Source organism: Urocitellus parryii, chromosome 9, assembly GCF_045843805.1.
Source record: "Urocitellus parryii isolate mUroPar1 chromosome 9, mUroPar1.hap1, whole genome shotgun sequence".
In the NCBI taxonomy this organism is placed as follows: Eukaryota; Metazoa; Chordata; class Mammalia; order Rodentia; family Sciuridae; genus Urocitellus; species Urocitellus parryii.
The window spans coordinates 86,402,759-86,428,840 of NC_135539.1; the positions used below are offsets into that span (position 1 = coordinate 86,402,759).

General features: G+C 52.4%; 1 protein-coding gene across 5 annotated transcripts; it reads left to right on the top strand.

Annotated features, from left to right (window-relative positions):
* Position 1: 1 nt before the first annotated feature.
* Taf5l (TATA-box binding protein associated factor 5 like) lies at positions 2-21,224 on the top strand. Of its 5 annotated transcripts, none has more exons than XM_026413326.2 (5): positions 2-81; positions 7,246-7,390; positions 8,909-9,013; positions 13,830-14,551; positions 19,309-21,222. In XM_026413326.2, the coding sequence occupies exons 2-5, from the start codon at positions 7,249-7,251 to the stop codon at positions 20,104-20,106; spliced, it is 1,767 nt and encodes a 588-aa protein (XP_026269111.1). In that variant the 5' UTR covers positions 2-81; positions 7,246-7,248; the 3' UTR covers positions 20,107-21,222. The 5 variants fall into 5 exon arrangements, with proteins under 5 accessions (XP_026269111.1, XP_026269149.1, XP_026269121.1 ...); XM_026413336.2 differs by lacking the exon at positions 2-81 and adding an exon at positions 213-291 and having other exon boundaries at positions 19,309-21,223; XM_026413345.2 differs by lacking the exon at positions 2-81 and adding an exon at positions 505-642 and having other exon boundaries at positions 19,309-21,223.
* Positions 21,225-26,082: the final 4,858 nt, after the last annotated feature.

The following is a 26,082-nucleotide window of genomic DNA, read 5'->3' on the forward strand; positions in this document are numbered from 1 at the left end:
CTAGCGGCGGCGGAGCGAGGCGCTGCGGCGGAGGCGGCCGGTCGCGGGCGGCGGGGCAGCCGCGGCCGCCTGGCATGCTCAGTGAGCGCGGGCGGGGGGCGGGCTCCCGGGGCGGCACCTGCGCGGCCGGGTCCCCGCGGCGGGGGCCGCACGTGGCGGCGGGGCGCCTGCGCGGCGAGGGCGGCGGGCACCGGGGCGCGGCGGGAGGCGGCTGCGCGCTGGGCCGCGCTCGGCCGGCGGAAGTGGGCGGCGGCGCGGACCTCGCGGGCGCGGAGGTTCCGGCGGCGGGAGGTGAGTCCCGGGGCGGGCGAGGGCCGTGGCCACCGCGCTTGGCTGGCGACACGTGCGCGGGGCAGGGGCGCGGACCCGTGGGCCAGCTGTGGCCACGCTCAACGCCGGGAAGCCCGGGGAAGCCCTGGCAGCGGACGGAGCCCGGGGACCCAAGGACCCAGATTGCAACCTTGTAGCCGGCTACCTGTGGTGTAGCCTTTCCCAGTCCTGGTTTCCTTCTCTGTAAGCCAGGACGGTAACTCGCCTGGACCTTTTCGAAGGTGTCCACACCAGGGTGCAGCCTGGCGTGCAGAAAGCACTCTTAGGAGCTGCTGTGACTTTCTTTTGGGCTAAGTACCTTCTAGGTTCCCGGTAGGCCTAATTTTCTTGTGTTGAATGTTATGCATGTTGACTTTCTTTTTTCTGTTTATTATAAAGCCTTTCTGCCTTAAACGTCAGTGTTTATCCAGGACACCAAATGTGGGCTTGCTTGAGCGTTCTTCCTTGCCATCAAAGATTGGGTTAGGGTACCTCAGGAAGGCCTTGTTCCTGCCCTGTCCCTGCTTCTAACTGTGAGGTTTGGGTGTGGTCTGTCACTGTGAAGTTAGGTAGAGGCCTCATCTGACTACTTGGTAGCTGATCTCATTTTTGTTTCTGTAGTCAATGTATTTCTATGTATGAAAGACAGCTCAGAAGAAAGTCATTTTTTCTTGATTGGTGTTAGCTGAGAGGGGCCTAGGAGTCAGTTGTTAAGCTAGTACTATTCAGTGCACAGTACTGGCTGTCACATTCCAGCCCCTTCCTCTAGCCATCAGCATCCCCTGTGGGATTGTGCTTCTCTCTCTCTCTCTCTCTCTCTCTCTCTCTCTCTCTCTCTCTCTCTCTCTCTCTCTCAGCAAGCGTCTGGTGTGCAATTTTCGTTCTTGCTCCCCCAGGAAGCCCATGGCCCCATGTGAGATCTGTGGAGCTGCAGGGTCCTGCAGAGAATTGGGGCCCAGATCCTGCAGCCAGGTAGCCCCAGTTCCCACGTAGAAACTGTGTGACCTTGGGCAAATTTTATGACTTCTGGGGGCCTCAGCTTTCCATCTGAAAAAGATTGCCTGCCTCTTAGACTTGTTGCAAGCTTAGAGGAGACACTGAAGCACCAGTGCTTTGTTATCAGTAGGTGTGAGCTCCTAATGGTGGTGTAGGAGACACTCAGTGGCATGGTGTTCCTGGGTTCTGTGGGTAGAGAGAAGAGGTGGCTAGGTTCAGTTATACACCTCAGTAGGACTTAACTAAACTTGATTAGAGTGCCAGTGTGAGGGTGCCTAGAACCTCTGGAATGGGGAGGTGTGTGGGCTCCTCCTAGATATTAAGGGTCTGTCCATGTGGGTAGATCCTGAAATGACTCAGTCAGAACGGGATTTCTTATTCTCCGCAGCAGTGGAAGCAGTAGAGGTTTTTAAGCCTCACATTAACCTTTCAGGAAGGTGGTACCTAGCTATTTCTTGGCCTTGGTTTGGAAGTGGGAAAGACCATGATTACTTGTTCTGGTAACTTTGCATCTATCTAGAGTCTGAAAGGAAATGATGGCTTCCATAGATGGGCTTCCAAAACCATCTGGAAGTGTAAAGAGCACTGACAGAAGGCACAGAGCAGCTGCTGGGCTATCCAGGCAGCTTCCCCCTGAAGAGTGCATTCTGGCATGTCTGATGACTGCCCATAGAAGTCTCCCTCCCAAGAGGATGCCACCCCAGCTTGAGGGCTGTCCTGCACGGTACCTAGGTCACCATCCTGAAAGACAGGGCACTGTATAAGAAAGATGATCTAGGTCGGATAGTTCTTCTGTCTTACCAAATCGGTTGTGTGAAGGAGAAACCAGGAAGGGTTTAGCAACTATTGCTCAGTGCCTCATAGTGCAAATGTCAGGTGCCACTGGGAAAAGCCTGTGCAGATAGGGGGCAGGGAGCAGTACCATAAGTGATTAGTGGAAAAAGTGCCATCCACCTGCATTGGTTGATGGCTTGGGGCAAGATTTCCAGTAAGAGCATCAGGTGGATTCAGGAAGTTTCTGTAGTAAATGAGTTGGTGCTTGTGAAGGTGAGGTGCTCTGAAAAGTGGAATTTGACGTTCAGAGTGGTTTAACTGGTCATGGTTACTGGTATTTGAGATATATGCAAATGCGTAGAGTAAAAGTTTTTCATTAATTAGCATGTTGTCATAAGTATTTTTAAATACGTGTAAACTGATAAATTAAAGATTAAAATGAAGCATTTATCCTTCATCTATAATGCATACAGCTCTTACAGCTGTTAATTTCCATATTTTAAGATGACTAAAAAGATTTCTTTCCACTTCCCATTTGTAAGAGTGAGGCAGACTGAGCTACCTTTTGGTTGGGCATCCTTCCTTCCTTCCTGTTTAAACGGGTTGAAGTGTCTTACTGATCCTGTGATATTTGCAGTGGTAAAGATAGCTCTGTCTTTACAATCAAAATGCCAACTTAGGGACAGTTTGTGATTAGAAGTGTCATGAGCCAGCATTTTCAGCTCAGGTGCGATGCTTCTGTTTCACTGAGTGCATGCATCTGGAACTCCTTGGTCTGCACGTGTGGCCGCTAGAGTTTGGACACAGCTCCTCAGGTGCAGTGGCCACACATGCTCAGAACCTGCACGGCTGGTGTCTCCCGTGACAACCTGTGTGGACCAAGGATGGACACCTGAGGACTGTTCTGTTCCAGGCTCACTCATGTGGATGTCCTAATGTCACTAAGGCATCTGAAACCTCATGTGCCGCATTTAATTCAACCTTGGGAGCAGTGGTGAGCACCATGTGTCCTGCCTGCAGTGGTAACAGCACACACCAGCATTTCATCTGTGGCAGACATAGCCAGAGGTGTATAAATGCCCTGTGTGGACATCACCATCTGCCATGGTAACGAGGCTGTGTACGTGTCAGCTTTTCTGTGTTGTAGAGTCAGTACTTGAGGAGGAATAAAATATATGTGGCCTTTTCATTTTATAGAAATCACAAAAGACCACAAGCTAAAGGGAACCATCAGGAATTTCCGGCAAAAGCTGGACAGTGCTCCATTAATTATTCTCCAAAGGTGAGAAGAACTCTCCTCAGGGTGCTCCACCTGCTTGGAGAGAGGGAGGGCAGGAACCCCTGGGGTGAGATGAAGGTGGAGCTGTTGTTTACTCTGGCAGTGTCCAGGAGTGATCTGGGTGGGAGTGCCCCTCCCAGTGGAGAAGGATCTGTGCTGTGGGCAGGGAGCAGGGCAGGAAGTGAGGGAGGGGGAAGGGAGCCTGAAGGCCAGGCCTCTTGCTCTCCAGGAGTGCTGGGTAAGGAGGATCTGAAGGTAAGACTCAGTCTTGCATCTGCATCATCCACATGGAAGTGTCTTGCTAGCCTCTTGCTCAGGAGGGTGGCCTGTCTAAAGACTGAGTCTCATGAGGGTGGTGTGATGCTGGGAACATGAAGAGAGTCTGAGGGAGGAAATGCGCCCAGCACAGTCCTGTCAGCCACAAGCCCACCAGGGACAACACAGTGCTGAGAGGCAACTTGGGTTGGCCAAGAGTCAGGGAGTCAAGGTCATGGTCAGGTGGGACCATCAGGCCAGGCGAGGAGACTTGCGACTGTTGAAAGCAGCCAGGGTGGGGTGCAGAGCATTGTGGTGGTCCCAACTACCCGCGGTTTCTGGTGGCATCTGCTGTGGTTCTCTGCCTTTGCCTGTGGACACATTGGGCAGGAGCACAGCTTATATAGCTCAGGTGTGGCTGTCAGCTGGGCAAAAGGGTCTGGGGAAGCCAGTGTGGTTGTGGGATTAGCCTTGCTCAGCGAGCAGGGCCGGCTCCTTACTCTCAGTTCTAGTGGTGTTTCTCAGCCAGGTGAACACACTTATCTAACCATCAGTGCAGCACTCGGTTTTGAGGTCCCACCTAGAATGACCTTTTGACCACTTAGTGGAGAACTAGTGTTAAGCACCTCATGGGCCCTTGACCTCTCATTCAGCCAAAGTACAAAGCGATTTCTCATCTGTTTTAAGCATAAATTTACAGTGGGAAAAATATATTTACTCAGCAACAACAGAAATTACACCCACTAACCATTGGTCAGAGACTCCTGGGAACTGAGCCAAGGGTTTATTCTGAACTACCTTGCTCAGACTGCCGCCTTGTGGAGGATGGGCCTCCATGTGACAGCTTTGTGTGTTTTAGGGACTACATGATGTTCAGCTGGGACATGGTGGCCTGGGGGTGCCTCCTAGACCTCCTCTGTCAGCCACTCACATGTGGACCAGGTGGGAGGGGTTGGCATGCAGTGTGTGGCCAAGCCTGAGGCCCATCATGGGCAGGAGCCAGGGTTTCAGGATTCTGGCCCACATCTCCAAAGTGGTCGCCCAGAGCCACCCGTTGCTTCAGTTGAGGTCATCATGCTGGGAGTCTTGGGGCAACATGGAATGTAGGTGGAGCAATAGGAGAAAAACACACTGTCTGAACCTTCTTTCTGATTTCTAGAAATACAAACCACATAAAGAGAAAGGTGTTTGACATATATTTTGCCTTTAAGGATTATAGTTGAAAGTACAGGAATTTTGAAATTTCAGCAAGGGGTGTATAGTTATGTCCAGACCTGGTGTCCTCTGAAGGGGTTTTGTGGCTCCAGGAAACATGAAGTGGGCAGTGGAAAGTGCAGTACTGGGCGAGTTCTGAGCCTGGAGTGGAGGGTGTCATAAGGAGGTTCTTATCTTATCTGCAGGCATGGACCTGTGGAACGCAGCCTGGGGCTGATTTCTCTGAGGTACCTTCTCATTTATTCCTCTCCAAGTATGGCCTGAGGATCACACCAGCAGGGGCAGTTGCACCTTGGCCCTGGGCTTTAGTCTGCATGGCCAAAGGAGTCACACCAAATGCCTACCCTGAGGTCTGCAACCTCACAGTTGGTCCACACCACCTGTAGAGGGGTCCTCGCCCCAAGTCCTGGCATGGATCAGACAGGGTGCCCTTGGGGCAGGTGTTGGCACACTGGCTTCTTGCCCAAATGCAGCCATGCTGCACCGATGACAGTCTTGTGTTTGTCCTTTCAGAACATCTGGCCTTTCCCCTCCTCTACAGATACCCTGTGTTGGGCTACCTGCGTCTTTGCAGGGTCTGGCCTCCCACTGGTTGGTTGTTCCTGCATCTCTCATGAGCAGGTTGTCCTTGCAGAGGGGTCTGATTAGACTGCTTGGGGACACGCTCCCCCATCAGTAGGACGTGGCAGCAGGCCACCCAGTAAGCTGTCTGTGTTCAGGAGGGCAGCCGGCTGGTGTGGATGACGAGAAAGCACCCCCCACGGCTGCTGTGTGATTCTGAGTCAGAATCTAGTCCAGGGCTGACATCACTGGTGCACACACCCCAGGAGACTCATACAACAGGTTAGGGGCCATAGAGAACCACAGGCACAGTCGCTGACCTCTTGCATCCTAATGTGGTGACTAGTGGTCTGTCCTCAAGGTGGATGGGTGATGCTGAGAGTGGGAGGTCACTCCCAAAGCAGCAGAACTATGTCAGCAATTAGGAATGTCAACTGGGGAAGAAAGGAGGGCTTCACGGTGAGACAGCCTCTGTGGGTCATCCAGGCTTCTCCCTGTGCCATCAAGCCACGACCCAGCACCCCCAGTGCTGTTCCTTTCCAGGTGTGCTTTGTGTTCCTTGCAGCCCCTGGAGTGAAATACTAGGTGGCACTGTCTCAGTGCCTGTGGTGTAGCAGAGTGCTGTCCTCTGCTGCATGGATGTGGGTGTGGGCATGTCTGTCCAGCCTCCCACCTCCCTGCCAGGAGGCCCTGAGAATTGAGCCAGGTGCCTGCAGAGCAACACCAGTCAGCATGGAGGAAGGTTGTGCCGGCCGCAGGAGTCCAGAGGAGCTCCTCACCACAGGCCATGCACTAAGAAATTGTAGATGGATGACAAATTTCTGGAAAAGGTAGAATTTTCAATCTTCAATAATGAGAGCACTCAGGAGAAAGCTGCCACGGTCCATCTGGAATGCAATGCAGACCCAGTGGTGTGGGTCAGAAGCAGGCTCCACATCCTGCAGCCCTGGTTCTCAGGAGCCCACTGGGGGCGAGGTACCTGTGAGGCACTGTAGTGGTGGCCCATGCCCCGATGCTAGAAGCAGGCTACTCCCTGTGCATATTAATGGGGGACCAAGTGCTGTTCGTCCCACTGTCTGGGGTCATCACATGATAGTGAATAAGTTTCCTGCACAGTAGCATTTGTGGCCATGGCAATGCTAGAGGTTCCTTTAGTTCTTGAAAGTAAATTTAGTAATGAAGGAAAATAATTCCTCTCCTTGTTCCCTTTTTGTGTGTGTGTGTGTGTGAGAGAGAGAGAGAACCCTGGAATGAGTTCAGACTATTACAGATTATTAAAACATAGTTTGCCCCATACAGCTCATTTGCTGCCACTTTTCTTCCCGCCTGACAAGACCTGAGGCGTTCCACACACTTACTTGCCCTCTAGCAGCTGTGGCGCTTTTCAGTGCCTGTGGTTCAGTTTGTACAGAAGTGATTTGTTTCGCATGAAAGCACACTGTCTTGACCCTTGCTGTGGCGCTAGCAGGGCTTCCTGACCAGTTCTGGGTTTTGTGTCTTGGGTTCTGCGCTGCCTCTGCCCATGTTTAGTGGTCTTGCTGCTGGTTCACACCTCTCAGGGCAGGTGGGGAGGAGACAGGCCTGGTACGTTGCCTGTCAACTGCTCTGATGTGGAGTCCTAAATCTGACTGAAATCATGGTGTTGGGGTGGCCTATGGGTCTGTTGTGCTCTGTTCCCACTTCCACGACTGATGTTGGCTATATGATCATGGGAAACAGATGAAGTGGAGGAGCATGCGGTAGGCAGCTGGCTTAGGCTGTGCGTGTGGCCACATGGCCAGTCTTCCTGGCCCCAGCTGATCTCTGGTGCTGTGGCCCGTTGCCCTTACAGTCCCACCTGTGCTTCCCCCATGAAGGTCATGAAACGTGTGCGAACGGAGCAGCTCCAGACGGCAGTGTCCTGCTACCTCAAACGCCGGCAGTACGTGGACTCCGATGGCCCCCTGAAACAAAGCCTGCGGCTGTCACAGAGTGCAGAGGAGATGGCGGCCAACCTCTCAGGTGATGCTGGGCCCCTGCAGGTGGCCTAGAGCCGGGCTCCTCTGCTTGTAGATGCTTTACCTGTACCTGCTGGTCTGTACAGCCTCTTTGCCCCCCACTCCAAAACCCTGAGGGCCAGGTCCCCTCCACTGGCGAGAAGTGTTTTGTAGGGCGAATGAGCACTTTGAGGACAGTGGTTTTTAAAAGATCTTTCTGTGTACAACCAGAGACTTGGAATGTTGTGCTCTATTTGCGTACAATGAATTGAAATGCATCTGTTGTCATGTATAATTAAGTAGAACAAATTTCAAAAAATGGAGGAAAAAATCAACCTCAACAACTTAGTGAGACCCTAAGCAACTTAACGAGACCTTGTCTCTAAATAAAATGTAAAAAGGGCAGGGGATGTGGCTCAGTGGTTAAGTGCCCCTATACCAAATCCCCAGTACAGAAAAACAAACAAACTTAACTAATATACAAAACCATAAAAGTTGTGCATATTAATGGGGGACCAAGTGCTGTTTTGTAATGTTTAGGGCTGGGGTGTAGCTCAGTGGTAGAGCACTTATCTAGCATGCATAAAAAAGTCTTATTGTTCTGAAATCAGGTTCTGTAGAAAAACCTGTCCTCCACCTGGAATAGCAAGTGGTGATTGCTCAATTTGAGTTTAGGCTTCTCTGTGATGCGACTTTCTCGGCTGAGTCCCTGCACAGTGCTGGGGCTGGGGGTGTGGGCCAAGGGCCTGGTGGCTATGTGGAGGTGGAGCAGGAGCAGCACCTTCTCTCTCTCTTCCTGTACTTTTGCTCTTACAGACCCCATCCCCACCTTCCATCCCTGCTCCCCTCACTCTGCTGTCAGCACCTGGCCTCCCTGCTTCAAGGGTGGGTTGACTTTGCTACAGGAAGGAGATGGGATGGTGAAACCCAAGGACATCCTCAGGCAGGTTCCTCGCTCCCTCTGAGGCTCTCTCGGGCTCAGGGATCTTTAGACTGTCATCCTGGACAAGATGGAGCCAGGTGCTGGTGTGGTGCAGATTAAGGGGCCTGGTCTCCTGGAGCAGCCAGAGTTGCCCTCTCCTGTGGCTGTGGTGCAGGTGATGGAGAGCAGACAGTGCTGCCTGATTCTAGCCTGAGATAAGAGGAGAGTGCTATTTGGGGAAGGAGAACTAAACATGTAGTAGTGGAAAGGAGAACTTGGCAGAGGACTGAAAATCAAGGAGGCCTCCAAGGAAGTGAAAAGACCCCCCACTGCCTGCACTACTACATGCTGTAGCATGGGAAACTCATAGACCCGGCATTTCTAGATGTGCCTTAGCAACGTGACAGGCTGTCCTCTTCCCTCTCATGGGTCCTGTGCTCTCTGCCTTTCTATTCCTCTGCCCTTAAAGTAAGGTGTCAGGAGGGAGGGGGCAGACAGGTCAGCAGCACACTGGTGGTCACCTATGGACTGCCTGTGCCGCTGGGACAGCCCAGCACCTCCCCTGGCCCTCCACCTGTCCTGCTATTAATCTCCTTCCTGCCTTTCTCTTTTCCTCCTCAGTCCAGTCTGAATCTGGTTGTGTCAACATAGTGTCTGCAGCCCCTTGCCAGGCAGAGCCCCAGCAGTATGAAGTACAGTTCGGACGGCTGAGGAATTTTCTCACTGGTGAGTGCTCAGTTGTGGGAACCTTTCCTAAGATAGAGCAGTGCAAATTTTTCTCGGAGCTTGTCATATAGTGGGCACAGTGTTGGGACTGTGTGCAGACAAGCCTCATGGAATTGACAAGGGAGTTGAAGTTCTTGAGGCTAAAGTTCACAGAGGCCAGAAGAGAGCTCAGGTGCTTGTTCTGTCTTGCCACAGCCCTCAGCACAGGGATGTGATGTGTGCTGAGTAGCTCCAAGCAGAAGTCCAGCATGGGGAACGCCCCTAGTTATTGTGCCAGTCACAGCACGTCTTGAAGTGGTCTCTGTCCTGTGTTTCCAAAAGTGGGAGACTGCAGTCCTCCTGAATCAGCAGGGGCTGGATGCTCACAGGGACAAGTGACCTCTGTAATGCAAGTCGATAGACGGGTATTCCATCTGCTCCTTTATCACCATGAGGTCAACTCAATGTAGCCACTGTTGAAAAACGAGTCACTTAACCTGTCTGGGACAGAGGCAGTTGAAGGCTGAACCTGCGCGTCCCTACAACCTTAGGTGCCTGGAGCCCTTGAGGTGCTAGGAGGTGGCAACAGAGAAAGCGGTGAGCAGCTGGTGTCATCTGTCGTGTAACTTCTGTGCAGAGCCCCTTGTAGAAAGTGTGAGCCTGCTCCACCCTTGAACCACCTTTGGTTTAAAACTTGGAGTGTTTTTTTTTTTAAGTGCTAGGGATTGAACTCAGGGGCACTGGCCCACTGAGCCACATCCCCAGCTCTATTTTGTATTTTATTTAGAGACAGATTTCACTGAGTTGCTTAGTGCCTCGATTTTGCTGAGTATGGTTTTGAACTCGTAATCCTCCTGCCTCGGCCTCCTGAGCATTACTGGCTTGTGCCACCGTGCCTGGCACTTGTTCTATTTTTATTTGAACGATCCACGTGTTAATAATTTTTAATGCGCAACTAATAAAAAAAATAATAATAATTTTTAATGGTAACGATGTGTTTGAGGAGACCCACAAATAAAATGATGCCCCTGGATGTATATATGCGTAGATTATCCTAGTTTTCTTTGCATAATTTATGTACACCCTAAAAGCCCTAGGACCAACAAATCTGGCCACTACCTCTGTCACTGTGCCCATGGCTGTCACTTCCCAAGCCTCCCACTCCTCCACATCTTCTGTGGCTGCTGGCATGAATGACACCTGCCCTAGGCAGCCTCCTCTGATGACCCCAATAAGCATGTTCTGCTCACACGCCCTGCAGTGGGCCCACGCCTCAGTATAGTCATCCTGGCTTGGCATGAGCTGGTGCTATTGCTCTTCCGCAGGGAGACACGGGTGGAAGAAGGCCAGGTGCCCCCTATGGAGAGGAGCTCATCAGAGTGAAAACATCACTCAGGAATAGGGTCTATGGTGGGAGTGCCTCACCCTCCCCAGGTCCTGCATCTCTGCAGGACTTGCTGGAAGTCAGGCAGGATTGGGGCTTCTGTTCCTGTAGTTGGTACATAAAGCTCATTGCAAATTGCAATAGTTAAAGAAGCATCAGAATCTGCATCAGCTGGATTCCCAAAAAAGCAGAACTAACAGGATATGCAGAGAGGTGTCGTCTCAGGCAGTGCTAGGGGTCCAGCGACAGCTGGAGTTGTGATCAGAATTCCTTCCTGGAGCACCTGGGTTCTTTTCTATTGAGGCCTTCACTCACGTTGTGGAGGGCTGTTGCTTGAAGTCTGTTTAGCTGTTAAGTCAGCTGACTTAGAAGTTACTTGCTTGCGAAAAATGCCTCCACAGCAGCAGTCTAGAATAATGTCTGACCAAACGTTCGGTGCTGTGGCTCAGCCAGCTGGACACACAGATTCACTCCACCTCGCACCTGCGTGCTGTGGGTGGCCTCCAGCATGCTCCCTCTCTAGAGAAGCAGCCTTTCAAGAGCTAAGCAGGAGAAACAGGAGGTGGGGACAGTCACATGCCTGCAGCTGGCCACAGCCTGTGGGCTGAGCCAGGCCTGTTGCCAGGAGGGGCTATGCTGAGCATGCTCCACCTGCACTGGGCTGTGGTTTTCACAGGCTGATGGGACAACCTCACCAAGAGACACAGGATGACTTCAGCCACATAGTCTTCCTTGCCCTACGTGGGGCAGCTGTCCAGCTCCCCTGGGCAGTGGTGCTGTGTCCTGACCAGCCAGAGGCTCTGAGCTTCACCTGTGGGCCAGCAGCACAGTGGTCAGGCATCTCACCCCGGGCAATGGGGGCGTTTGTTGTCATTGTAGACAGTGGTCTCTCTGTGAAGGAGGGGACGGCTGCCTACACCACATCTGGCACTGTTCCCTGTCTTTTGGGTGGTGGACATTCGGAGGGAACTGTGGAGATTGCTGTTGCCAGGTGAGGCAGGTGGATTCTCCCACTCAGCATGCCTGCTTGTGCCAAGGAAAGGCCTGCAGGGCACGGCGCTGAGTTGGAATGCTGTGTGATCCTGCATGTGACCCTAACACCTGCCGTGTCTGTACAAACCCAGACTCACTCAGATGAGGACAAATAAAGTCAAAGTAGTCAGCAGAGCTCAAAGTACAGCAAGCAGCTGGATTTTACTGCCATTGTGCCTGTGTCCATGTGGTCCTGGTGGCCGTGCAGCCATACTGCTGCCCTACTTTCTCGCTTTGCTGCCCAGCCTGACAGCATGAGCACTTAGTATCTCACAACTCTGGTCTCGTTATCCTGTGAAAGTTTTCTTCAACCTTCTTAGTCATGTAGTGTCCCAGTAGTAAGTCTCAGTGTCTCAGTAGTAAAGTGAGTGGTGTGGTCCTAATGGCATCAGAGTGTCTCATTTGTAAATTACCATTGAAAAAGCATTAGATTTTATGGCACACATCCCAGTGACCCGGGAGGCTGGGCAGGAGGATCAAAGTTCAAAGCCAGCCTCACCATCTCAGTAAGACCCTGTCTCAAAACAAAAAGGGTTCAATTCCTAGTGCTGAAAAGAAAAAAATTATATTTTAACCAGCAATGTCTATATGAGGATGCATGTTGAGGGCCACAGCCGAGACAGGATGACGCAAGGCATTCTGCCAGAAGGGAGTGGTTGAGAGGTGAAGCCAGCGAGCCATTGAGATGTTGATGATTATGTTAAGCTGTGTATTCAGTTGTATATAGACCTGCCTCAGGCCCACCTCAGGTGCCTGCTACTTTGGAGTTCTCACAGGGATTCCTGGGGAGTTTGGGAAGGCCCGCGTGGGGGGTGTGTTTGTTCCTGCTTGAGTGGCTCTCTTGATTTGTGCCCAGCCAGACTGTGGCATTTGGTGGTACAGGAACGCCTGAAGCTTGGAGGTAAGTGAAATTGCTCGCCCCTGAGGGAAGGCGAGAGAATGGTAACCATTTAAAGATTCTTCTTTTGTTTTGTTTCACTTTGGTTTTAAGTTGCCAGTCCCTGGAGATGGGTGAGACAGAAGAAAAAAACTGCTCACATCTGAGGAAAAACTATTTGCCTCTGAGGAACAGATAGGGAGAAAGGACGGATGGACATTTCAGGAGGATAGAAAGGCGATATAATGAATTTTTGTTTCATTTTGTCTCGGTTTTGTTTTGCATTATCTTAATGAGGGATATCTTCGTCATGGAATTAAAAATTAATAAGAACCAAACCGAAAGGGCGTTAAGTAAAGTGCTAGAGGAAGGAGGCATCTCAGTAAAATCAAGAACAGTTAGGGCATACGTTAAGACAATACAAAGGTGTAGCCCATGTTTCATTAAAGAGGGGTTGTTAAATATATCACAGCGGAACCATCATGGTGAAGATTTTAAAAAGATACAAAAGGAAAGCCCAGGAACTCTGCCAGTTGGCACATTACCATTGTTTGCTTAGTCTAGGAGAAGACACTTTAAATCAAGTAAAAGAGGAAGAGTTAGACAGGGGAAAAAAGTTTAGAGAAGGAGAGGCTATCCGGAGAGAAGTTACAATGGGAGGTTGCTACTAACACCTTTCTATCACCAGAGGGCTGCTAAAACCTTTCTATCACCAGAGGGCGTAAGTGTCCAACCAACAGCTCCACCTATGGAGACAACATATGCTGAGTGGCCCTCAACACACACACACACCACCCACCCCTAGTTGATAGATGAGATCCCCAGCAGGACCTCAAAGATTAGCATGCCCTGTATTGGAGGCGGACAGCAGGGGTCTATATACAACTAAATACATAGCTTAACATAACCATCAACATCTCAATGGTTCGCTAGAGTCACCTCTCAACCACTTCCTTCTAGCAGAATGCCATGCTTCATCCCTACTGGGTTGCGGCCCTCAACAGATGCAGACGGGTGGTTTTGGGTGTAGGTTGATTCAGTGTCAAGACACTTCAGTCTGCAGAGTGGGCATGTTGGATGCCCACTGAGTAGTGCTCTGGCCTCAGTCCAGCTGTGTGCAGCTAGAGTGCTTGGGGAAGAGGAGCTGGAGACCCATTTGCTCCCCAGAACTTCTTGCCACATGGCCATGTGAGTGTTGAATGAACTTGTGTTCATTGTTTTTAAGGTGATTGCCATCCATTTAGAATTCATTCTCCCAAAAATACATTTAGAGCCCTCGCACCTGGAGTTTCTGCTCTGAGAGACATGGGCCTCTGGGGGATTCTTTGCCCTAAGCCCGGGCATGTCCTCACACTCTGGGCCAGGCTGGGCCCTAGGGCCCTTGCTTTTCCTTCCTCCACCAGAAAAACTTTGAAGTCCAGAGTTCCACTGGGCTGCCGCATCAGGGCGCAGTTGGAGGAGAAGCAGTGTGGCAGGGCTCCCCAGCTGGGTCACCTTGTCTACTCGTGCTGCATCTTGAAAGCCCTCTCTCTTTCTCATTGCAGATTCTGATTCCCAGCACAGCCATGAAGTGATGCCCCTCCTCTACCCCCTCTTCGTCTACCTCCATCTCAACCTGGTCCAGAACAGCCCTAAGAGCACGGTGGAGAGTTTCTACAGCCGCTTTCATGGGATGTTCCTGCAGAACGCAGGCCAGAAAGAGGTTATTGAGCAGCTGCAGACCACACGGACGGTCCAGGACGTCCTGTCCGACTCCAGGCTCCGCGCATTCCTGGACAACAAGTACGTGGTCCGCCTGCCGGAAGACAGCTACAACTACCTGGTGCGCTACCTCCAGAGCGACAACAACACCGCACTGTGCAGGGTGCTGGCCGTCCACATCCACCTGGATGTGCAACCTGCCAAGAGGACAGACTACCAGCTCTATGCCAGTGGCGGCCCCCGTGGTGAGAGCGGTAGCCTGGAGCCCCCAGATGTGCCCAGCCCTCTCTTACAGAATGAGGCCGCCCTGGAGGTCCTGCAGGACAGCATTAAGCGTGTGAAGGACGGGCCTCCCTCCCTCACCACCATCTGCTTCTATGCCTTCTACAACACGGAGCAACTGCTCAACACCGCTGAGGTCTCCCCCGACAGCAGGCTGCTGGCTGCCGGGTTTGACAACTCCTGCATCAAGCTCTGGAGTCTACGGTCCAAGAAGTTGAAGGCGGAGCCCCACCAGGTGGACACATCTCGTATCCGCCTGGCTTGTGACACTCTGGAGGAGGAGGTAGGAGCACCACTCCCCACATGTCCTTCCTGACTGCTAATATCTGCCACACCTGGCAGAGCTCCCAGAGAGCAGACACCCCTGCTCCCGTCATACACAGAGCCAGTCTCATGCCACATGCCTTAGCCACCAAGTCCTGCCCATTCCCAGCCCAGGATTAGATGCCATTTCTCACAGTATTTTATAGCACTGTTAATCAGAGGTCAGTACCTACCCCTTCTGAAAGGTCGACGCCACCCGTGAGCATCATTGAAGACCTATTGCCGAAACTGGATGAGGCTGCGTCTGGGTGACCCTGAGCGTGTGTGGCAGTGCAGGTGGGCTGCGGGGCCAGGTCTGTACTTGTGCTGGGTAGCATCTCTCTCACAAGGCAGTACTGCTGTAGACACCACAGCACAGTAGAACGTGGCGTGGAGGGGTCCACCCTCTGACCCAGGCAGAGCCTACTTGCCCCTCAGGCAATGTGGCAGCTGTGGCCAAGCTGTTACTGCTTTGAGTTGGTGGTGAAAGGCCCAGGGCCAAGGTCCTGGTCACCATCATCACTACCTTAGGAGAGCATGGGACAGGGTGGTGTTGTCCGGTCACCACTGACCCAGGTGGCATGGCCTCAAAGTTCCTGGGTGGGAGTTCTGCACAACGTGGAGAGACTTAGCAGAGAAGTCACTCTGGGCACGTAGAGTTGCTATCAAAGACGTCAAGACCTCCTGGATACCTCGGGAGCCCCCTCCCGGCCATGAGGTTCTGAGGCAGTGCAGCAGTCTCCCGCCAAGAAGGGACTGGACCCCACGCTGCTCCCTGGTCTGCAGTGCCCTTAGTACACTTTTCACTGCTCTTGAATTTGAATTTTCAGACTTCCTCCATTGGAGCAGTTCCAGCTGCTGTTCACCTAGAGCTGAGAACCACTGCCCTCCACCACTTGAGGTTTTTTTTTTTTTTTTAAGAGAATTTAGCCTTTATTTTATTTATTTATTTATTTATTTTTATGTGGTGCAGAGGATTGAACCCTCTGCCTCACACATGCTAGGTAGGCACTCCACCACTGAGCTACAACCCCAGCCCGTGACTTAAGTTTTCTGTAAAGGAAAAAGAAAAACATTCCTGTGGAGCTTGGTGATGCCGGCTTTGTAGACAAATCTGGTGTTCGAAATTAACATAAAGGACAATGACTTGTGGGTTTTTAGGAGTCAGAGGATGTGTGTTTGAGGTCCAGGTTTAAAGATTAATGCGAGAAACTCCAGGAATAGGCAGGAATGATGGGTGATTGCAGCTGGGGTGGGGCAGGAAGCCCACAGCTGCGCATCCTCTAGTCCTGGTAGCTGAGCTGGGGCTGGGCTGCAGCAGTGGGAAGGAAGTGGTGTGGGGCAGAGCCTAGTTGTCGGGTGATAGGCAAGTGGGGGAGCAGGAGGGCACTCTGGGACACAGTGGGGTGTCTTGCCCACGTGCCTACCCTTACCGAAGGTGCTGCAGACGCTGCCTCTGCTTCACTGGGCTCAAGTGCCTCTAGCCAAGGAGCTGATGCTGAGGGCTTCCTGCTTGAGTTTTTGCACTCCACCTATTTGTCACGGTAGTTTGGGGAAGTGTCTGGTTTCTAACCAGGAGCATCTTGGGAGAAGCCAAGAATGATTTTGTTCTGGTAATTGTTTTTTAATATTTCTCCAGAGAGAACTTGGACTTGGCTTTCTCCTTTTAGAATTTATAATTAAAAGTAAGGCTTGTACTATAAGGGTCTCCAGCTCACATGCCCTTGGAAGCCAATAGGTAAAAGTCAAGGTGAAGCCCTGAAGCTGTAGATAGGTAATAAGAAGAGAAAACCATGGAAACCAGGTTACAAAGCCAGCACGCGGCCTCTGCTTTGCTCTTTCTGACGCGCAGTCATTGTTGCATGAATTAGTGGACTTGAGGTTCTGATGATAGGCCTGAAAGTGTACCGACCTAGCAGTCCCATTTCTGTGTGTATACCAGGGAAGGTGAAGACGTAAATCCTCCGAGAACTGGTGTAAGAACCTTCATAGCTTTGTTCATGGCAGCCAAAGAAAGAGGCTGCAGCCCAGACACAGGGCATGGCTACCCCACTGGGAAAGCCAGGGCACCACAAACCTGCAAGATGAGCCTGGAAGACTCATCTCATGTGAAAGAAATGGCCAGTGGGGAAAAGCATGTTCCCATCTCCCCGTGATAGGAGCTTGGAGCTTGGCAGTCACATGGGAGACGTTGTGCAGGGTTGCTGGCACACAGAGGACCGGTTGACCAGGCCAGGCAGGGTTTCTAGATGAGGCCGTGGCAGTCTTGGCAGGTAGTAGTGATGGCCACATGTGCACAGAACCCTGGTGCTCTATTTTTCAGAAATGTGGATCTGACAGTCTGGGTTCTCAGCTTAGAGGTTGACAGCAGGACTAGTGTGCAGCCTGGTTCCAGGTGCTTCCCAGCAAGCACAAGGCCCTGGCTTCAACCCCTAGTACCACAAGAAAATTCTAAATAACAATCATCATAATAAGACAATAACCAAAACTCTCATGTGTATGTCAATCGTCTCTAGGCAAAAAGGGTCTCATGACAATCTGCAGCACTGGCCCATTCCTCGGTTCCCCACTTGGCAGTGCCCGTGTGGCTGTGAAACTGTACGATTGGCCAGGCAGGGTCTGCTCCCCAGGGCCATGTGCCCAGGGTAAGACCTCTGCTCTCTGAGACCTCCATTCTCTGCCTGTGTTCCATAGGACACCAGGCAGAACCACGCCTGCCTCCAGTCCTTGCTGGCCACAGGGCAAGGCTGCAGACTCCAGGCTGGGGTTGCCAGCATAGCACTTCTGCACAGTTTTTCAGGCCTGGGGACTCCTGCTCTGCCCCACCGTCCTTGAATTTGAAAAGTAAAGAGGTCAGAGTTGCAATCAGCCCTGTAATTTATACCTAAAACTGTCCCTTAGGTCTGCAGTGGGCACATGATATGAGCCCTATACCTGAGTGGTCTATTAGCTGCTTTAGAAAAGGAAAAAGTGTCAGAATCCATTTTAACAGTATTTTATTTGATCCAGCATGAACAGAATGTCATAGTCCAATTGTGTTGGCATCATGAAGCCATCAGTGAAACAGTGGTCTCTTCCCATTCTAGTCTCGGGAGCCACGAGCCACGGGCACATGTAGGCATCATTGCTGCCGCAGGTCAGGCAGCCATGGACTCTTGTTTGGTGGGCTTGCCCCATCTCACTCCTCACAGGCCCCACCACAGGTGATGCTGCCGGCTGCAGTGCAGACCCCAGGAATGCGTCTGCCCCAGGAGACATAAGTGTGAGTCATGGCCCCATTGCCAGTGCAGGATTAGACAGCCTGGGCAGCTGTGGCCTAGGAGGGGCCAGCAATCCACAGCCCCCAGTGCCTGAGACGATGTGAGGGCCCACCGTGCTTGGTCCCTTAACCTTTAGATCTCCATCTGTTGTGAAGTTCCCAGTGTGCATAGTGTAGCTGATTATTGTATGAAAAACTACAAGCTGACACTTGTGCTTGGGGTGCATGCCTGTTTACTGTGGGGTGCTGTGTCAACACTTTTGGGAGCCAGAGCCCCACCACTTGGGGCCATGGTCCTGGCAGAGGGCTGACAGTGATGGCTGGCAGGCATGTTCTGGTGCCTAGTTCCTGGCCTCTGCAGTCAGGCAGACATGTATCCAGGCCTGGGGCAGGCTGCCCAGTGCCTGCGCATTGTCTCTTAGGCATATGCTCAGTGCCCAATGAGGTGGAGACCCTCATGCCTTAGCCCACAGTCCATTCCCAAGGGTCTTTGCTCATGTGCCCAGGGTCTCCTTTGGTTCTACAGTCCTCAGCGACTTCCTTAGCGGGGCAGTGAGTCGTGCTTGGAATTTCTAAGTGTTGCTGTAACCCCTTGAGAGAGGAAATTACTGATATTCTGGGCAGCCTTTGGTAAAACGCTGAGCTCCCAAGAGCTGATGTGTTTTTAAACTGGAGTGTCTGCAGTTGCCATTGGAGCATTCTTGGACACCAGTGTTTATTCTTTTAACTTTCTAGAAACATGCACAGTGGAGACGTTCATTTCCACTTTCAAGCAGGAAAAAGAGCATCCTAAAAAACGCTTCTCAGGGTTGTGGCTCAGTGAGAGCACTTGCCTAGCATGTGTGAGGCACTGGGTTCAATTTCCAGCACCATGGGAAAATGTAAAGCCTTGAAGCAGGCTGTTCTCCGAGCATCGGGGCGGCCATCTCCTCTCCATCCTTGCACTAGGATGTGGCGGGGGATCCTGATGCTGACAGCTGCCCTCCTTGCCTCACACAGCCAGGCTTTGTTTTGGCTAAAGCCTCCAGAGTTGTGCCTGAGCCCTGAGGCGAGGCTTATGTGCTCCGGGTGCTTCCTCATCACTGACTCCCAGAGGCGGCAGAGCATAGGGAGCATAAAGCAGCCAGGGCTGATGAGGAGACAGTGTGTGGAGGGGGCCCTAAGGGCTGCCTCTGGATCAGACTTTGAGATGCGCAGCTGCTCTTACCCAGGAGTGAGCTGGGCTCAGTGCTCTTAGCAGGGACCCTGCTTCCCCCCATCCCCCCCTCCCTCCCCCCGCCCCTGGCTGCAAGACCAGTTACTTGGTTAGTTGATAAGTGGTGAGAGCCACTCATCATCCCATCCCTGGCTGCCCTTCAGGGTCACAGCTTCGTCTCCCAGGAGCCCTGCGCGCTGCCTTTTCCTCTCCTGATCCTTGCCTACGAGACCACTAACCACCCTCTCGTATGTGTTTCCTTTCCTGCCACCCCCATGCCCAGGACACTGAGGACGATGGCATGGGCACAGAGATGAAGACGCTGCGGGGCCACTGCGGACCTGTATACAGCACGCGCTTCCTCGCAGATGGCTCAGGGCTGCTCTCTTGCTCTGAAGATATGTCCATCCGATACTGGGACCTGGGCAGCTTCAGCAACACTGTGCTGTACCAAGGGCATGCCTACCCGGTGTGGGACTTAGACGTCAGCCCCTACAGCCTGTACTTTGCCAGTGGGTCCCACGACCGCACCGCCAGGCTGTGGTCACTGGATCGGACGTACCCCCTGAGGATATACGCAGGTCACCTGGCAGATGTGGACTGTGTCAAGTTCCACCCGAACTCCAACTACCTGGCCACAGGCTCCACCGACAAAACTGTCCGGCTGTGGAGCGCCCAGCAGGGGAACTCTGTGCGGCTCTTCACAGGCCACCGCGGGCCCGTGCTGGCTGTTGCCTTCTCTCCCAACGGGAAGTACTTGGCCTCTGCAGGCGAGGACCAGAGGTTGAAGCTGTGGGACTTGGCCTCCGGGACCCTCTTCAAGGAGCTGAGAGGCCACACGGACAGCATCACCAGCCTCGCCTTCAGCCCAGACAGCGGCCTGGTGGCCTCTGCCTCCATGGACAACTCTGTGCGCGTCTGGGACATCAGGAGCGCCTGCGGCAGTGCGCCTGCCGACGGCTCCTCCAGTGAGCTGGTGGGTGTGTACACGGGGCCCATGAGCAGTGTCCTGGGTGTGCAGTTCATGGCCTGCAACCTCCTCCTGGTGACGGGGATCACACAGGAAAATCAGGAGCATTAGCCTTTTACCTTGGTTAGGGTGAACTGAGCCGTGGCAGAGGCCTCTGGCTGCAGCAGTGGACATGTGGAGACCGAATCACTGATGGACTGTGACAGAGCCCCTCCCTTCCTGCTGGGCCCCTACCACGCTGCAGGCCCATGGGGCTCATGGGGGGGGCAGAGCATTGGTGCCCGAGTGTGGGCTGAGGACTGGCCCGCTCCCAGGGCGGCTGCTGGCCTTGAGGACCCCCAGGACCTCCTGCACCTCCCTCTCCTCCCTGACTGACCTGCCTTCTCCTGCCTGCAGGCTGCAGAGTGCCCACAGCAGCGGCACAGTGTCACTTGAGCTACCCCTCGCTTCTCGGGGGCTCCTTTTGGAGACTGGGGTGGGGCCTGGGGAGGGCTTATCCTGGCAGAGTCTTTCCTTTTCCTTCATGACAGAGAACCAGGATTTTTTTTATTATTGTTATTATAATTATTATTATTATTATTATTATTATTGAGAAGAGGAAACTAGCACTGGCAGAGGGGCCCTTCTCTGCTTTTATCTTTCAGGTTTGACTCCTCGCACTGGCTGTGATCCTGGGAATTTTAAGGTTCAGGGAACTCAGAGAAGCTGGCAGCACAGTGTGTCGGGAGAAGGGAAGTCTCTGTGTGGCCTGGTGGTGCCAGGGACCCATTTCTGGAAGCAGGTGAGGGCGCTGAGCGCTGGCTCTGTAGTGGCCCTGGGAAGGGAAAGTCCTTTTCTCAGCTGCACTTTTGTCAGAAATTCTCCCCTAAAAAGAAAGATGATGGTGGGCTGGTGTGACTTGGCAGCAGACTGCTTGCCTAGCAGGCGTGAGGCCCCGGGTTTAGTCCCCAGCACCAGATAAAAAAAGATTATGATAAAAAACAATTTGGAATAAGTCACAAGACATGAAGTCTCCAAAGGACTGTTTGTCAAGGTAGCCCTCAGCATCTTCCTCCCAAGGTGGCCACTTTGCGCTGACCTGCCTTGTTTTGTCGCGCCCGCCCTGGGGGCATGCCAAGCCCAGCTATGCTGAGGGTAAAGCAAGTTCCGACGTGTGGGAAAAGGGTTAAATATTTCTGTTTTCTGAAAAGAGTTATTTTGTATTTTGTTTTCTATTAAAATGTATTTAGTTTCAACAAACAGTGTCTCCTCTTTTTGGCCTCGGCAAGGCAGGTGGCAGCCAGGACAGTCCCAGACACGGCATCGTATCTGTTCTTGGGTTCTTTGGGGTTCACTTCAGGTGCAGTTGCTCTCGGCCTTTGCCTGGATTGCTGGTGGCATTCCGCACTGTCCGCATCCTGCGAGGCACATATTCTACCACCTGTGGAGTCGTTGGGAAAGCCCTCCTTCCAGCTCCTTGAAAGACCCTCTGAAGATCTGTAAGGAGCATAAGAACCAGGTCATTTCATAAACTTGAACTTATAGACAATTCTGGATAAAGACTTAAGAGGTTTCTAAACGATGCCAAAATTGAAACCGATGCTAATAAGCCCTGATGGAGTAGATGCCCTGTAGTCAGAGGCTGGAGGCCCTGTTGCCTAGAGTTGTCTCAAATCAGCAGCTTCATTTGGTAGAGAATAATGTAGTTCCTTATCTATGCCTTGAGACATGATTCCTATGTTGAGACTTTCATAAAGTAGTACAGGTAAGTGAAATCATAAGGCTAGTTTCAGCTTTAAAAAAGTAGTGTACTTTGAAATGACACCAAGAATTGCCAAAAATATTGTAGGAAGACAGGAATGTTATTCCTGTTTTTTAGCTTGACCTGCACTGCTAATATCTGGGAGTGCTGTGATTCCTGAAGCCTGTCTGAGACATAAGGAGCATTCCACGCAGCGCAGCCCTTAGGCTGCCCTCATGTGCTCTGTGGGGAGAGCTGGAAGCTCCAGCAGATTCTGAGTGACAGAGATCTCGGGGGTATCTGTGGCTGAATTATTCTCAGAGGTGAAGTATCACTCTGTAGGAAGATTTTGTATGATTTTACCAATGCAGAATCTCCTGGTCAAGCACACAAACCACTAGGGCTGGTCAGGCTTCTCATCACCAGCACAACTAGTCCTGTGATGGGTTTGGGCTTTCAGGACCTGCAGAATGAGCCTGGCTCCCTTCTCTAGTGAACCCGCATTAACATTGGGTGATTGGCTTTACAGATTGCCCTTCATGACTACCCCAAACTTGTGCAAGTATTAAAAGGGGGGTGTGAGGGGCTGGGGATGTGGCTCAAGTGGTAGCGCTCTCGCCTGGCATGCGTGAGGCCCTGGATTCGATTCTCGGGACCACATTAAAATAAAAAATAAAGATATTGTGTCCATCTAAAACTAAAAAATAAAATACTAAAAAAAGTGTGTGTGTTTGTGTATCTTGGTGCCTATACAAGGTCACCCTGCAGAGTGTGCCTTCTCCCTCAGCAGCACCCAGGGGATGGTGGGGAGGAAGTGCTCAGGAGCTGTTATGTTATATCCTGTTATGAACTAAAATGGGAGCCTGGCAAGGTGTGCTTCCCTCCCAGGTGTCCTGGTGATCTTAGGAGGATAGTCCTGGACATAGAAATAAAAGTCCTTTAAGCTGGGTGTGGTGGCCAAGCCTGTGATCCCAGAGACTCAGGAGGCTGAGGCAGGAGGATTTCAAGTTCTCAGCAACTTGCTAAGTTTCTGTTTCAAAAAGTGAAAAGGACTGAGGGTGCAGCTCAGTAGTTGAGGGCTCTTGGGTTAATCCCTAGAATCAAACAAATGAAACTAAAAGCCTTCCAAAAAGGGAGTCTGTAAATATGATGCATCTCTGCAATGTGTGCCAGGGAGTGTCAGGACAACAGCCTCAGAGTGCTGTTTTAGTTTAGCAGAAGACCTCCTGAAAGGAAAAGGGAAAATCAAGGGAGCCTGAGAGCAGCACAGGAGCAGCCATCATGTGCTCAGAGCCCCACGTGTGCAAACACCAGGATTCCTCCTTTCATGTCTTGATTCATTTGTTAAAATGCCCTGGTTGCATTAAAAACGATGGGGTATGCAGACGTAATTCTGCACTACCCATTAGATAGAAGAAGCACACCTGTGCTGGCCACACCAACCATTGCCCCAGAGGCCTCCCCTGTGCCGGCCACGCCAGTCAGCCTCTTCAACACCCATGTTGCCCAGGCAACTCAAACTACTTGTAGGAATCAGGTTTCCATCCCAGAATGTCCAACGCACATGTTCTTGTCAGGGTGACTCACTGAAGGACAGTTTATCTGTGGGTAAACATTTCCTAAGAGAAGTGTCTTCATGTAGTTATGTGTGTTTCTGCTAGCACCGGATGTGTTAGCTGATGGCGATGCAGAGGTCGGCAAAGCCCAGGTGGCCTCTGCCTTGTGCTTACAGTGCCTGCAGGAACCTGATTTCACAAGTACGAGCTGACTGGAAGATCGACCCACCTTGGATCTGGAAAGGCTTCTGGGGAAGTACAACTCGGCAGGAGGCCAAAAGCAGCCGGGAGCAAGCTGAACACAGGCCAGGAAGAGGAGTCTAGCTTTTGTCCTTGGGATGAGGCCACCGAGATGCTACAGGACAGGGCCTGGTGCTGTCCAGTGTCCACCTTGGTGTGGCCAGGGATTCTGCTCCAGCATGGGGATGATTCTGTAGTGTTCCCTGAGCCTGTCGGAGCCAAGCCCTTAGCACAGATGATGGGGACTCCAACAGCCTGCAAAGATGTGGATCCTGCTGCCAGCCAGCAGGGATCTTGGGTATCAATGTTGCTCCCAGAGCCTCCAGCAAGCCTGAGGTCCTGGCTGACTCTGCAGCCCCAGAGGGGCCTTGAGGCAGGAAAGCCCAGCAGAGGCCCGATTCCTGCCCAGAGAGGACTGTGACATGAGGACTTCTTAAGCCAGGGAAGTTCCTTAAGCCAGGGAAGTTCGAGGTAACTCGTCCCGCAGTGGGTAAGCGCCCCACCTACCCTGCCTCACAGCTACTCTTCCAGACAATGAAAGGATTGCTGATTGTTTTAAGGGGCTTGCTGTAAGGGGCCCAGGTTGGAGGGTGTAAGAGTGAGGCAAGGAGGTGGTGATGGGCTGCTGGCCACGGTAGACCTGCGATCGTGCCAGCCCTCCAGGGACAGGCTTGCTAGACTTCCTGTGCACTGGACAGCAGGAGAAGAGGAGGACAAATGATGGCCTGGGATTTCTGGCATAAGCATCATCTGTTTTTGGTTTTGACAATGGGTGGTGCCCAGGGCCTGCACATGCTGAGCACTCCACCACTGAGCTGCACCTGCACCACTTACCCCAACCAACACTAGTGGCAGAGGAAGAGGATGTGATGTGAGAAAGGATCCAGGGTCTGGTGTTGTGTTTTGTGGGGAGTTCTTGGTGGTTTTTTTTGTATGAGATTTTTGTGTTCGTTTGGTCCTGGGGATTGAATCCAGGGTGCTTTACCACTGAGTCACACTCCAGCCCATTTTACTTACTTGAGTCAGGGTCTCACTAAGTTGCTGAGTTTGGCCTTGAACTTGTGATCCTCCTGCCTTAGGCTCCTGAGTCCCTATGATCACAGACATGCAGCACCATGCCCTGCTTGTTTTGTTTTTTTTTTTTGAGACAGGGTCTTAACGTTACCCAGGAGTGTATTGTGCCCCAGAGTTTGAGAGACCCTCCTCTTCAGCCTCCCAAGTAGCTGGGTCTACAGGTGCACACCACTGCACCCCCCCTGGGTTAGTGTTGGCTTCTTCAATTTGAGGTGCTTATGAGAGAACCCAGCCAATGTCCTGTGGGTGGTTGGACTGAGGTGCCTGGAGCCCGAGGGAGGCCTGGATGGACTCCAAGTGGTTTCTAGATGGAGGATTTTACTGGTTCACATGCTGGCAAGTCTGGAGGCCCACCTGTTCTGCAGTGGCTCTGTGCTCTGTGGCTGGCTTTGCCCATGGTTGCAAGGGGGCTCCTGGGACCACCTAGGGGAGACACCCTGCTCCATGGCTAGTGGCACCACTATCACCATCCTCACTCTAGGATCCCATATGAAGCTCCCAGAAACCCTTTGACTTCCCTTGACTTAGGTCTGCCCTTCAGAGGCCCACCCCAGTAACATCCCTGCTCCCAGTTGGGAAGGTGAACATCAGGTTGCTGCAGGAGTGGTTGGAAGGCCCTTGGACTTGGAAACCTTATGTGGCTGAAGATAAAAGCATGGGTGAGGTGAGCCTGGCTGTGTTTGGAAGCTCTCCAGAGTGCAGGAATGAGGTGAGCCTGGCTGTGCCTGGAAACTCTCCAAGGTGCAGGGATGAGGTGAGCCTGGGTGGAAACTCTCTAGGGTACAGGGTGAGGTGAGCCTGGCTGTGCTGGGAAACTCTCCAAGGAGCAGGGGTGAGGTGAGCCTGGCTGTGCCTGGAAACTCTCCAAAGTGCAGGGTGAGGTGAGGCTGGCTGTCCCTGGAAACTCTCCAGGATGCAGGGTGAGGTGAGCCTGGCTGTGTCTGGAAACACTCTAGGGTGCAGGGGTGAGAAGGTGAGCCTGGCTGTGCTTGGAAACTCCAGGATGCAGGGGTGAGAAGGTGAGCCTGGCTGTGTCTGGAAGCTCTCCAGGGTGCAGGGGTGAGGTGAGCCTGGCTGTGCCTGGACACTCTCCAGGGTGCAGGGTGAGATGAGCCTGGCTGTGCCTGGACACTCTCCAAGGTGCAGGGGTGAGGTGAGCCTGGCTGTGCCTGGAAGCTCTCCAGGGTGCAAGAATGAGGTGAGCCTGGCTGTGCCTGGAAACTCTCCAAGGTACAGGGGTGAGAAGGTGAGCCTGGCTGTGCTTGGAAACTCCAGGATGCAGGGGTGAGAAGGTGAGCCTGGCTGTGCCTGGAAACTCTCCAAGGTGCAGGGATGGGGTGAGCCTGGCTGTCCGTGGAAACTCTCCAGGATGCAGGGTGAGGTGAGCCTGGCTGTGCCTGGAAACACTCTAGGGTGCAGGGGTGAGAAGGTGAGCCTGGCTGTGCCTGGAAACTCTCCAGGGTGCAGGGGTGAGGTGAGCCTGGCAGTGCCTGGAAG

Excerpts from the sequence above, each read along its gene's own strand:
- Taf5l (XM_026413326.2), top strand. The coding sequence starts at position 7,249 with ATGAAACGTGTGCGAACGGAGCAGCTCCAGACGGCAGTGTCCTGCTAC. Across the intron at positions 7,391-8,908 it reads GATGGCGGCCAACCTCTCAG|TCCAGTCTGAATCTGGTTGT; the intron begins GTGATGCTGGGC and ends TTTCCTCCTCAG. Across the intron at positions 9,014-13,829 it reads GCTGAGGAATTTTCTCACTG|ATTCTGATTCCCAGCACAGC; the intron begins GTGAGTGCTCAG and ends TTCTCATTGCAG.